Here is a 13,940-nt window from a genome sequence, read left to right as displayed (position 1 = left end):
TTAAACATTTGATCTGTAACATTTAAAACTATATTTCTACAGAAACTCTCAGAAACTATCAGCTGCTGCAGGAAAACAACTTTTCATTTGAGCTTCTTCAGAAGACTGAAAGTCTTTTTATCAACTAAAGAAAAGATTCAGTGAAAGATTTAAATTTTAGTTGAATGAGATGATAAATCCTGATAAATGACAGCCAGGTTGAGTCCAAGATGAGCAACAGCTGGAATGAAAAACTTCCTTTCACAGGAAGAAACCTGCAGCAGAACCAGAACCAGATGAGGAGAACATCTGGATTCAGGTCTGATGATTCACATTCAGATAGTTTTTCATGTTTAAGTGAAATGAATAGAGTCGACAGAAAAACGTGACATCTTTGTCTCTGCAGTAAAATCATGAGACACGTTGGATAATAATTCTTATTCAGACCGGCGGTTAACCTGTCGATAAATCTTCTTTTATTTATGATCCTTTTATTTCATTTATGATCCTTTTATTATCTCTCCGCTAGTTTCCTCGTGTGTTTGTGGGTTTTTATATTGAACCTTGTGGTTTTATATCTGTGGAAGGTTCTTATGAGTTACATAATTGACCAAAATGAGGTTGGAGCCTGCAGTCTACGTGGTACCGGATCAGACCGGTCTACGTGGTACTGGTCCGGTCTACGTGGAGGAACAGCTTCACTGCTCCTGCTGCTCTCCTCCCATCGCGACTTCCTTCTCCATTAATCATTAAAGCAGAAATTATGTCTACATGCGTGTTGTCTCTGTTAATATGTCAATATATCATGTTCCTGGTGGACACGGACCCTTCATATGTCATGTTCCTGGTGGACACGGACCCTTCATATGTCATGTTCCTGGTGGACACGGACCCTTCATATGTCATGTTCCTGGTGGACACGGACCCTTATTTACTGGAACTACAGAGAAGTGCTGGTTTCACCTGCAGATGAATCAGTGAACACAAACACAGCTGAGGGACGCTCAGAGAGGACGAACGCCTCACAGAGATCGTCTCACTCTCATCATGTGACAGGAAGTCAGATCATGGAGACATCAGGCACTGAGGTGTCTCCTGTCAGTCAGTGGGGGACGGACGTGAGGACGTGGTGTGGTGTGGTTACTCATTGCTGAGTTAATGGGGTGAGAAGCTCCTGAATCAGCGTCTCTTCGTCCACAGGAAGACAAACAAGAAGACGGATCAGCAGCCAACAGACGGTCAGCGGAGAGAGTTGTTCAAACAAACCGACCTCCACCCTTTCTACTGAAACCGACCCCCACCCTTTCTGCTGAAACCGACCTCCACCCTTTCTGCTGAAACCGACCTCCACCCTTTCTACTGATACCTACTTCTTCTACTGTTTGATGGAGGTGAGATTGGAGGGATTCAGGCAGACATTCAGAGAACTGAGGACATCAGCAGCAGGAACAGATCCCAGTTAGACAGCAAAGTTTTATTCATCCAGCCTCTCTGACGTCAGATTTACAGCACAATCATCATTTATTATAGTAGATTCAATTCAACTTTCAATTCAACTTTATTTATACATCACCAAATCACAACACAGGTTATTTCATGGCACTTAACACATTAAAGTCTTTACAGCAAGACTTTACAATATTATACAGAGAAACCAACAATTCAACAATTCAACAATTCCCACATAAACTAGGAGGAAAAAACTCCTCTTAAAGGGAGAAAAACCTCCAACAGAGGGAAGAAAAACTCTCTAACAGGAAGAAACCTCCACAGAACCAGAATCAGAGGTGGGCGGAGCATCTGTTAACAGAACCGGGCTCAGAGGTGGGCGGAGCATCTGTTATCAGAACCGGGATCAGAGGTGGGCGGCCATCTGCCTCGACCGGTTGGGGTGAGAGGAGAGCAGAGACAGAAAAGGACAGCATAGAGGTACAAAAGAAGAACAGATCTCGACAATACAAAGGTGGATCAGAAAGTAATTATCATAAAATGTAATAACATATCACTCTTTGTTCATCAGGTAATAGTTCTAAAAAACTAAAATAACAATCAATCAAACAAACGAATAAACACTGAGAGGGATGAACGTCTTTTTATTTTGCACAGCAGAACTTTAATGCTAATAAGTGTATATTATTATTATAACATGAATTCTAAATTGACTCTAGAACCAAGGTGAACTGTAACCTGGTTGGTTGGTGGAGATCACTGTGTTTGTCCTCTTTGAAGGACTTCTTCAACCACCACCTGGTGGATTTAATCTGCTAACAATGAAACTCTTCCAGAATGACTGGATTTAAACAGACAAACCAAAGTGAAGCAGTCAGTGTGCGGATCAAAGGTCCAGTACTGATGAATCAGATGAAATAAAACCCTAGAGGATGACTCGTGTGTCTTTTTATTTCCAGGTAAACTCGAGATCCTCTAGAATCCAGATCACAGCGGGACAGCAGGATGATGGGGAGGAAGTTTGAGCGAAGTCCGACCACAGCAGCTCCACCCTCCTCCAGCTTCTCCTTCACATGAACACCTCCTCATCCCTCACCATGTCAGCCGGAGGCGGCGCTCCTCCCAACATCAGCCTGGCCATCTTCCATGACATCATCAGTTCCCCCTCCACCTCCTCCACCCCTCCACCTCCGTCATGCAGCATTGAGGAGTCCTACAAGTACATCTTCCTCCCCATCTGTTACTCTTTCACCTTCATCTTCAGCATCTCCCTGAACTCCGTGGTTCTGTTCCGCTCCGTCCGCCGGACCAAGCGCTGGACCGCCTCTCTGATCTACATGGTCAACCTGGCCTCCACCGACTTCATGTACGGCCTGTCTCTGCCCTTTCTCGTGGCCAGTTACGTCATGCGTGACCGCTGGGTCTTCGGGGACTTCATGTGCCGCCTGGTTCGGTTCCTCTTCTACTTCAACCTCTACTGCTCCATCTTCTTCCTCACCTGCATCTCCGTCCACAGGTACCTGGGCATCTGCCACCCGATGAGGGGGATCACGCTGGAGACTAAGAAGGCGGTCAAGTGTACGTGTGTCCTGGTTTGGATTGTCGTGTTTGCTTTGACCTGTCCTATCTTCCGATTTGCTCAGACCGGTCATGTGACCAGATCATCAGGGACTGGGAGCAAAGGAAGCACAGGTGTGGATAACCCAAGCCCTGACATGTCATCGGTAGATGGTAATGTGGGAGGGCTCATTGAGCAGTACCAGAACTGCTGGGACGATGCCATAGATCAGGAGTTCCCTGATTACGTTCCCTACGGCATCACTCTACATCTGCTGGGCTTCTTCGTGCCCTTCGCCATCATCGCCTGGTGCTACTCGCACGTCGTTATCACCATATTTCGGACTCTGCGCTCTCAGCCGTTGTCCCACGGAGGTCTGACGGAGGGAGGACACGAAGGAGGGGACAGAAAAGAGAGGAGCTGTTCTGCTGCAGTGGGGAGAGGACGTGGAGGACGAGGAGGAAGCGATGAACTGCTGCGGGCGGGGGGGAGAGATAACGGGGTTTCCATCTTTCTTGGCGCTCACTCCCCGTATGCCAGTCGCAGGCGTAAGTCTATCAGGACCATCATCACTATCACACTACTCTTCGCTCTGTGCTTCTTCCCTTTCCACGTCACCAGGACCGTCTTCCTCCTGCTCAAAGTGACCCGGAGAGTCCCGTGTCCCACCATGACCACGGTCTCCATGTGCTACAAGATCACCAGGCCGCTGGCTTCCTTCAATGCATGGCTCAACGCCCTCCTTTACTTCCTCACTAAAGACAAGGGGGGAGCCCCCTGCTGCCAAGCAGTGAAGCCCAACACCCAACGACACGGGGCACTTCTGCTGCCGCTGAGAATGATGGGAAAAGGAGAGGGTCGGGGTGAGGGAGGGAGGGATCACAGGATTGAAAATGAAGAGAATAAAACGTTTCACAGTCCGTCATATGTGAACAGAGCAAACGTTACATATATAGTTTAATGAGGAATGAGTTGTAGATCTACTGATGTATCTTTGTAGTGAAGTGATGATTAAAGATTAACCACGACGCCTCGAGTTCCTTTTTACAAAGACGATTTCCTGTTGGACAAATACAACATGAACGTCACGGCTCTGAACCTACAGGCTGAAAACGTGGACACTGGATCCACTGATTAATATCCACGATGCTGATTTCATCGTGGAAAAAAGTCATACTATTGCATGATGTCCAAAATATTTAAAAAGACTTTTTTATCACTCTTTGGTCAACATTAAAAAAGCATGACTGCTTGTGCTGTTTCTGACGACATGCTATAGTGTGACTTTTTTATCATATTATAGACGACATGCTATAGTGTGACTTTTTTATCATATTATAGACGACATGCTATAGTGTGACTTTATTATCATATTATAGACGACATGCTATAGTATGACTTTTTTATCATATTATAGATGACATGCTATAGTATGACTTTTTTATCATATTTTAGACGACATGCTATAGTATGACTTTTTGATCATATTTCAGACGACATACTATAGTGTGACTTTAGAAGGGTACAGGTTCAATTCTTGCCCTTCACTTGGCTTTTCATCTCAGATGTTAATGTCATCTTCCCAGGGCGAGTCTCGAACCTCTTGAATGGGAGGCAACAATGCCAACCTCTACACCATTGATCACTCTTCCATAAAAAGTTTAAAAGTCATATAAGTGCTATAAGTCAAACAAGCGGCACACTGGTTAGCATTGTCGCCTCACAGCAAAAAAGGTTCCGGGTTCGAATCCGGTCCTGGGCATTTCTGTGCGGAGTTTGTATGTTCTCTCTGTGCTTGCGTGGGGTCTCTCCGGGTTCTCCGGCTTCCTCCCAACACCCAAAAAACATGCACCTGAGGTTAGATGGCGCCGCGGTCTTGGCAGCCTGTTACAGCATCTCCCTCCCGAGATGCTGCTGTAGCGAAAAAATTTCCCCTCGGGGATTAATACAGTACATATAAAATAAAAAAAATAAAGGCAATGAAATTGTGCAGTTCCAAGCTGGTGTTGTCGTCTCACAATCAGGAGGTTCTGGGTTCGATAGGGGTTCTGGAACTTAGTTCGTGGAGGACTGCATGTTCTTGCTTGAATGTAATGTTTTACATTATGGACAACATGCATAATTTAGTCATCCATGTTATGGTTGACAACCTTTACTTTATTAGTTTTGCAGGAACGTGCAAATTCCACATAGAAAGTCCCAGGCGGGAATCGAACCCAGTACCTTTAGACTGGGAGACAACAACCCTGACAACACCATGATGCTGGCTTCCATAATTTGAACGAAATTAGCATGTCGTCAGAAATAGCAAAAAAAGTCATACTTCTTTAATATGACTAAATATGACAATTTTTTTCATATTTTGGTCGACATGCTATAGCAAGTCCTCCAAAATATAAACCGAAATTGTAAATCCGACACTGAATATTATAGCCACCGCTTTCATTCAGACATATCTACAGGATGTTATCTGTTCCTTTTCTGCAACATCTGGATGAAAACTGCGTGAAATAAAATAGCAGGTTACAGTTTGCTAAAAAATAAAATACTGTGATCTGTGGAAGCCTCAGTCAGAAGGTCTCATTAACTTCAGTGTACAAAGTATGACTTGGTAAGTGTTGACAAAGGTCTCCACACACATGTTCCCCCAGAGGCCTGCAGGGGGAGCCAGTGGCCCCCTCCTCTCCCCGCTCCGACCAGTTCGAAATTCAAAACACAACCGCCCCATGTCATCTCCCGTCATGCACCGCGGCACCGAAAAGCTTCTGACGGTTATTTGAATTTAACATAAAAATTAAATAAAAATCGTAGGAGCCGTCTTTTTGAGCAGCGACCGCACGGCCCGGTTGTGCCGGTGGACAGGTACATTTTGGTTCCGCTGACACGTCGCTGTACGGCCGTTTGGATTTTTGCGGATTTTCGGTGAGTGACGGCGGCGGGGGGAGAAGAGCAGCGCGGCGGTTGGCGCCACTTTCAAACCGTCCTCGGACTCAGAGCTTCATCACTATTTCACACATCTCCGGTTTATTTCTGATCTCAGACCGGAGATCTCCACTTCTCTGTCCGACATTTGTCTCTGGGAGGTAAGAAGTTTATATTTTACACACTTTTGATAAGAACTGATACACTTGATTACTTGTGATTTTATTCATATTAATGGTGAAGTAATGGAGCGTTAGGCCGTGTTTATATGGACAGACAGGCCGGTGGTACAGAGCGGTGCAGCCGTGAGAGGCGACCTGACAGCGGCGGGCTGAGACAAAGGCTGCCGCCTCGAAGCCTCTCCGGTCCGCAGCTCCTCCGGGTCCTCTCCGGCGGCTCGCTGTTACACAGCTCCCGGCCGTTTCTCCGTATAGCCCGCCGGTAACATTAGACGACTTGTTTGTATATTTCGGTACAAAAGAGTTTGGAGATAAGTGAGTAGGTGGAGAAGCGGACACTCCCCCAGCCACAGCCCCCTCCCCGCAGCCCCCAGCCCCATCCGGCCGTCCGCCGCCACCTCACCCGCCTTACAGCTCCATGTTAACCGGATTAAATCGAGCCGACACCTCAGCGGGAACCAGCGGAGCCGGTGGACCGAAGCTCAGACGGAGCGGTGTGTGACCGGAGCCCCGTCCCCTGCTCCACCCGGCCCGGACACCCCCACCTAGTCTGCAGCTCATAGTTATTAGTTATAACTGAGTGTTCCTCATCATCAGAACTGATCAATAGATTTGATCAATATAAAGTCCACTGGTGTTTCAAATGTCTGTCCCACGTCACAGTCGCTGGAAGTGACGTCACACGGTCAGAGAAAAGAGTTTTACTGGACTTGAAGCTGCTGATTAATAATTAATTTATCAGCTGCAATATGTTTAAAGAGTTTTCTCTATAACTTGACAAACCACAGCATCACATATATATAATACATATAATAATAGATATAATAACATATAATACATATGACATAACACATACAATAATGGATATAATACAAATAATAATAGATATAATAACATATATAATACATATACCATAATACATATAATAATAGATATAATAACATATAATACAACATTAAGATAGTCTTACCAGTTTATTCAAAGCTTGAAATTTTTCAAATGATTATTTTTTTACAGTAAATAACTGTTTGTGACAGATCCACTCTTCCTCCTCCTCCAGTCTGCTGATCGAACACGTCTGCCTGGACTCTCCACCAACTTCATGTTCAGAGAATGAAGTGAAGGCATCGTGTTGTGTTCAGGTGTCCGACGGACCCCGAGGACCTGCTGGTGGAGTTCAGGCTGCGCTCTAGCAGCACATCATGTTTTGCAGAAATGTGCTGAGTCACTCCAAATCATGACGTGCTGCCACTGTGAGCCCTGGAAGATTCAGCAGACCTGATCCCAGACCTGATACTAGACCTGATCCCAGACCTGATACTAGACCTGATCCCAGACCTGATCCCAGACCTGATACTAGACCTGATACCAGACCTGATCCCAGACCTGTCTCTGTCCTCGTGTCTCTAGGTCTCAGAATTATAAAAACAAGAAATTAGTGTGACTGATAAATGTGATCTGTAGAGATCCAGTCAGAGTGTGTGAGTGTGTGTGTGTGAGTGTGTGTGTGTGTCATCACATCTGAATTCTACACAGACAGCAGAAGTTCAACTCAAGCTGGAAGATGAAGCTTTTAAGTTTTATTTGACTTGTAGAAATTCATGAAGTCTCCTCACATCAATGCAGAGGTCAGCACACAGGGTGTGTGTGTGAGGCAGTAGCAGCACATCATTACTGGTATTTCTCTGCACTGCCAGTGTGATATGTGCTGCTGCTGTCAGACACTCACCATCATCTTCATCACCTCCATCCCCTTGTCACCTCCATCACTTTTCTCATTCTCTTTGACAGTGAACCCTCCAATCAGAGCGCCATGTAATGTTTTCATGATGACTGGAACTGACTTAATAAAAGTGTGAAAAAGCTCACATGTGTTGCTCTATGTCGTCTGCACTTTACTGTCAACTCAGCATGAAGGAGCCCCGCCCACTTCCTGCTCCTGGTTTTAGACTCCACCTGAAGAATAATGCTGCTCTAAAACAGCCCAGAGATAAAAGATGAATTATGTTAAATGTTGAGTCTCTGAAGTGAATATAAACCAGAGGTGAAAACATGATGCTTTATTAGTTTCTCTACACAAAATCACGGTGTTCCATCGTCCTGCAGTACACACAAGCTCCACATGGAGGCGCTGTGAAGGAGCACAGCAGTTTATACTGTGATAAGTATGAACTGAAGTCTTCAAACAGCACTGTCTGAATGCTTCAGCCCCATCAGTCGCAGGATTTTCTGGATGCTCCGACGGAGAGTCGTCGATGAGTCCTGCAGTGAAAGGTGATCCAAACACATTTGAGGCATGGAACGGGGGGGGGGTCCGGCCGGCCCAGTGTTCTCCACGAGTCAGTGTCCATCTGAAGTCCACAGGAAGTGGGAGGTCAGCGGGAGAGCAGAGGAAGGTCACCAGGGGTCATGATGAGGCTGGAGTCTAGGTTCAGGGTATCTAAGGAGACAGGATCTCATGAAAAGACCAAACTCCTCCTCCAGGTGTACATCAATAAACAGGTAGGGTGTGTGACATATCCAGTGTGTTCACGGTGATGAAGGATGTGTGATCACTGCTGTGTTTTCATCCAACATGGAGGATCCATCAGACTGAGGATGTGACCATGACTGAAAGTGTTAAAACACAGTAACACTGTTGTGTTAGTGTGTTACAGCGTTAGTGTGTTAGTGTGTTACAGCGTTACTGCGTTAGTGTGTTACTGCGTTACAGCGTTAGTGTGATACAGCGTTAGTGCGTTACTGCGTTACAGCGTTAGTGTGTTACAGCGTTACTGTGTTACAGCGTTACTGTGTTACAGCGTTAGTGTGTTACAGCGTTACTGCGTTACAACGTTAGTGCGTTACAGCGTTACTGTGTTACAACGTTAGTGCGTTACTGCGTTACAGCGTTAGTGCGTTACAGCGTTAGTGTGTTACTGCGTTACAACGTTAGTGCGTTACAGCGTTAGTGCGTTACAGCGTTAGTGCGTTACAGCGTTACTGCGTTACAACGTTAGTGCGTTACAGCGTTAGTGTGTTACAGCGTTAGTGTGTTACAGCGTTAGTGTGTTATAGCGTTAGTGTGTTAGTGTGTTACAGCGTTAGTGTGTTAGTGTGTTAGTGTGTTAGTGTGTTACAGCGTTACTGTGTTACAGCGTTACTGCATTAGTGTGTTACAGCGTTACTGCGTTACAACGTTAGTGTGTTACAGCGTTAGTGTGTTACTGTGTTACAACGTTAGTGTGTTACAGCGTTACTGTGTTAGTATGTTACAGCGTTACTGTGTTACAGCGTTAGTGTGTTATAGCGTTAGTGTGTTAGTGTGTTACAGCGTTAGTGTGTTAGTGTGTTAGTGTGTTACAGCGTTAGTGTGTTAGTGTGTTACAGCGTTACTGCATTAGTGTGTTACAGCGTTACTGCGTTACAACGTTAGTGTGTTACAGCGTTAGTGTGTTACTGTGTTACAACGTTAGTGTGTTACAGCGTTACTGTGTTACAGCGTTACTGTGTTAGTACGTTACAGCGTTAGTGTGTTACGTTAGTGTGTTACAGCGTTAGTGTGTTACAGCGTTAGTGTGTTACAGCGTTAGTGTGTTAGTGTTACAGCGTTAGTCTGTTACAACGTTAGTGTGTTACAGCGTTAGTGTGTTACAGCGTTAGTGTGTTACAGCGTTAGTGTGATACAGCGTTAGTGTGTTACAGCGTTACTGTGTTACAGCGTTACTGTGTTACAGCGTTACTGTGTTACAGCGTTACTGCATTAGTGTGTTACTGCGTTACAGCGTTACTGTGTTACAACGTTAGTGTGTTACAGCGTTACTGTGTTACAGCGTTAGTGTGTTACAGCGTTAGTGTGTTACAACGTTAGTGTGTTACAGCGTTAGTGTGTTACGCGTTAGTGTGTTACAGCGTTAGTGTGTTACAGCGTTACTGTGTTACAGCGTTAGTGTGTTACAGCGTTACTGTGTTAGTGTGTTACAGCGTTAGTGTGTTACAGCGTTAGTGTGTTACAGCGTTAGTGTTACAACATTAGTGTGTTAGTGTGTTACAGCGTTAGTGTGTTAGTGTGTTACAGCGTTAGTGTGTTACAACGTTAGTGTGTTAGTGTGTTACAGCGTTAGTGTGTTACAGCGTTAGTGTGTTACAGCGTTAGTGTTACAACATTAGTGTGTTAGTGTGTTACAGCGTTAGTGTGTTAGTGTGTTACAGCGTTAGTGTGTTACAACGTTAGTGTGTTAGTGTGTTACAGCGTTAGTGTGTTACAACGTTAGTGTGTTAGTGTGTTACAGCGTTAGTGTGTTACAACGTTAGTGTGTTACAGCATTAGTGTGTTAGTGTGTTACAGCGTTAGTGCGTTAGTGTGTTAGTGTGTTACAGCGTTAGTGTGTTACAGCGTTAGTGTGTTAGTGTGTTACAGCGTTAGTGCGTTAGTGTGTTAGTGTGTTACAGCGTTAGTGCGTTAGTGTGTTGAAGATATTAATGTGCTCCATTCAGAGAGAACCTCAGTGCAGCAGTGTGTGGAGAGAACATATCACCATGACCTGTTTAAATGTGCACCATCAGTTCACCAATACAGCAGGCTGGTGGACACTCACACACACACACACACACACACACACACACACACACACACACACACACACACACACACACACACACACACACACACACACACACACACACACACAGACTTCCAGCTGATCATGAACTTCACCTTGATCAAAGTTGTTGAGTTTTTTGGAGTTGGATCCTTCAAGTCCCTCCATGTCCACAAGATCACTGTTGACATCTGAGTCATTGAGAGCGCTGAGGGTCACATCTACACACACACACACACAGTAAAGTAGGTGACTTTAGAGTGCAGCAGGACATGATGCAGCTTCCTGTGTGACTGTGTAACACAAACTGGTTTGATATAATAAGTGTAAATCAATTTACTATTTTTTAAACATGAGTGAGGTGACAGTGGAGGGAACACGTATGTTCAGCAGTAGGATGACGACAGTAAAGATGATGGTGATCACCTGACTACTAACAGAAATGTTTCCATCTCTGCTTCCACCTCATGAAGAAACATATTTCAGGACCTTTCATGATATTTAAACGGTGACTGAGGCCTCTGATTGGTGGATCGGACTCACCTGCAGTCTTCTGTTTCTTCAGAGGGGGTTGACCAGAGGGGGGGCCCTGCAGTCCCGATGACACCACCTGGGTTGTGGACACGGAAAGGACAGCTGGGGTGCCCGGCATCGCCCTGGCAACAGCAGCGCCGGCTTTCTTCAGGACTTTCTTGGGGCCATCGGAGGAGGTGGGCGGAGCTCCGTCTTCATACAGCTTCCTCTTCACGGAGCTCTTGGTCTGACTGCTGGGAGGGAGGGGGCTGAAAGGACTTTAGTATCACACCAGGTCACATGGTCACAGGTGTGTGTACCTTTATCAGGACAACACACACACACACACACACACACACACACACACACACACACACATATAAATCCACTGATTTATTGAGAGCAGTGTGTGTGTGTGTGTGTGTGTGTGTGTGTGTGTGTGTGTGTGTGTGTGTGTGTGTGTGTGTGTGTGTGTGTGTGTGTGTGTGTGTGTTACCCAGCAGGACTGCAGTCTGCCACTGGGTGGAGCTGCATGGTAAGTTCTCCTAGTTTGGTGAAGGCAGCTCCTGCAGCAGAGAAGATCTCCCCAACCTGTTCAACACACACACACACACACACACACACACACACACACACACACACACACACACACACACACACACGCACACACAGAGAATAACATGAACTATAAGTTCTGACAGAACCAGACTGACAGGTGGAAACAAGCATAGAGACGCCTGCAGAGAGGACAGAGAGGACAGCCAGGTGTCCAGATAGGAAGCTGGAGGCTCGTGCTGTCTCAGACATCAGAGGACAGACCAGGACTGTCCACATACTTCTGAGCATCAGGACCCTGAAGGTGGTTTTGGGATGCAGACCTTTCTGACCTGCTCAGTGACGTCAGGCTGAGACCTGAGCTCGTGCAACGGCTGCAGGAGGCGGGAGCCCCTCAGGTGACGCTGCGCGAGAGGTTCCCCCCGAAGGAGAAGGACTTACTTTGGTGGAGGCTGACGTCATGGTGCTGAAGGTCCGTCGGAGCTCTCAATCACGTCCTCCACTGGATGAGCAGCTGCTAGGATGCTAACAGGGGAGCTAAGTAGCATCTGGTGCTCCTCGTGACGCAGCGGAGCGGCTAGCTAGGGGCTCCCCCGGTTTCAGAGCCTGTGCCTGGGGGAGGACGACACCGGAACACTGCGGCGCATATCGCTCTTTACGTCCGATGGAGGCCCAAGAATATCCCGCTGAAGAGGCGGTTCTGCCCGCTCAATGAGCACCGAGACGCGGCTGCTGCATCTGCTGCCTTCACGGTCTCCTCGTAATCCACAAACACTGACGTATTGTTCGCCGCGTGCGAGGTTCCGTCCCACAACAGCGGACGAAGCTTGATAAAGATGGTCTTTTTTTAGTCTTTATTGAAAAGATTTCAAAATACAGACATGAACGGGTCACATTGTACCCGGAACTAAATATTAAAACCACAGGAAGAAATGAAGCTTCCAATCAGAATCCATTCATCTACCGGAGAGCCGATGGAAAGCATTGAACAGCGACACCTGCTGGTTACAGAAGTCACACCAGACAAGTATGAACACTGATGAAGGGCTTTGTGTTCATGTTTTAATCTGCTGGGTTTTTTCCCACAAACTTGAATGCATGTCTCAGTGCAACTAGAACAACACATATGGAAATATGCATACATCAAATAAATTCATTAACGATAATGTCTGTTCGGGGTAAATAAATAAATTACAAGATAAAATAAATAAAACATAAACAGCAGTTCAGGATATAATAACGTTGACATATTAAGAGTATTTGGGGCTTGTCTCATTACGTCACAGACGTCACGCTGTCGTCACAACAGTCCGTCCAATCCAACACGCAGATCTGCAGTTTGAAAAGTGATTTCTGATATTTCAGTCAGTGGTCGAACTTTTATGAACTTCCGGTGTCCAGCCGACAGTCAGCTGACAGCAGCAGCTCGAACAGAGGAACGTTAAGGATGCACGGACTCACCTGTGGATTAAACTCGCAGCGTGCTGCATGGTGGTAAGCACGTGGGGGTGATAATGCTGGTGAGTGGTCTCTGCTGTCATCTCTGTGATTCACTCTTGTGCTATTCTGTGCTAGGCTATGTTTACAATAATACAACATATATGTATGCCATATCATATTACTTATATATCAAGTCGTATTATCAACTATTAATCCTAAAATGTAGACAAAAGGCTGTGTTTGTGAATGAGAGTGATACTGCTGGGCCAAACCAAAAGGTCACAGGGGGGGGGGTCTGTGACCTTTGGGGTCACATACTGTTATTCTTTGAGGCATAAACATGAACTGCCTAGAGGACTCCAGGGTGTGAAGGAAGACAACCACCACCTCCACCAACCAACAAAGGACACATCACCACACATGACTTTTTGGTTTCTGAACTATAAGAAGAAGGTCAGGGAAAGTCAGGAGCTCAGACTTCGTGAACTGACACATACTCTGTTGTTGTCAGAGAAACATAGTCTGGACCCAGAGCTCTGGAAACTGGTGATTCTGCTGCTGTTAAATAAATATCTTGAAGCCTGACATCTTCTCCTGTTGCTTCATTAAAGAACAAGCAGGACTGGAGGCTGACACATATTGGCTTTGTACTAGCAGGAGCCCAAGTCCAACACTCTCAATAGCAATTCCTTCATTTTGCAATCTGTGCTGCTTCCTGGAGCAGCTCATGTGTTTCTGACAGGTGACAGGTGTAGTAGAAACAGG

General features: G+C 45.9%; 2 protein-coding genes across 3 annotated transcripts; one reads left to right on the top strand and one right to left on the bottom strand.

Moving 5' to 3' along the window:
* The first annotated feature begins 2,513 nt into the window (after positions 1-2,513).
* LOC138636619 (P2Y purinoceptor 3) lies at positions 2,514-3,947 on the top strand. Its single transcript, XM_069724707.1, has one exon. It carries the CDS (start codon positions 2,526-2,528, stop codon positions 3,945-3,947), a length of 1,422 nt encoding a protein of 473 aa, XP_069580808.1. The 5' UTR covers positions 2,514-2,525.
* A 4,185-nt stretch (positions 3,948-8,132) lies between these two features.
* On the bottom strand, positions 8,133-12,674 carry LOC138636614 (chromatin complexes subunit BAP18). 2 transcript variants are annotated; one of them, XM_069724697.1, is made up of 5 exons: positions 12,177-12,674; positions 11,677-11,771; positions 11,211-11,434; positions 10,784-10,888; positions 8,133-8,527 (listed from the first exon to the last, which is right to left on the bottom strand). In XM_069724697.1, exons 1-5 carry the CDS (start codon positions 12,195-12,197, stop codon positions 8,463-8,465), a joined length of 510 nt encoding a protein of 169 aa, XP_069580798.1. In that variant the 5' UTR covers positions 12,198-12,674; the 3' UTR covers positions 8,133-8,462. The 2 variants fall into 2 exon arrangements, with proteins under 2 accessions (XP_069580798.1, XP_069580797.1); XM_069724696.1 differs by having other exon boundaries at positions 11,211-11,449; positions 12,177-12,672.
* Positions 12,675-13,940: the final 1,266 nt, after the last annotated feature.

The sequence above is a fragment of the Brachyistius frenatus genome, unplaced genomic scaffold (genome assembly GCF_029030835.1).
Source record: "Brachyistius frenatus isolate BFR_SWC_R1_liver_20210118 unplaced genomic scaffold, ASM2903083v1 Contig_391, whole genome shotgun sequence".
Lineage (NCBI taxonomy): Eukaryota > Metazoa > Chordata > Actinopteri > Embiotocidae > Brachyistius > Brachyistius frenatus.
Note: the sequence above shows the minus strand (reverse complement) of the source record. Positions and strands in the feature narration are given on the sequence as shown.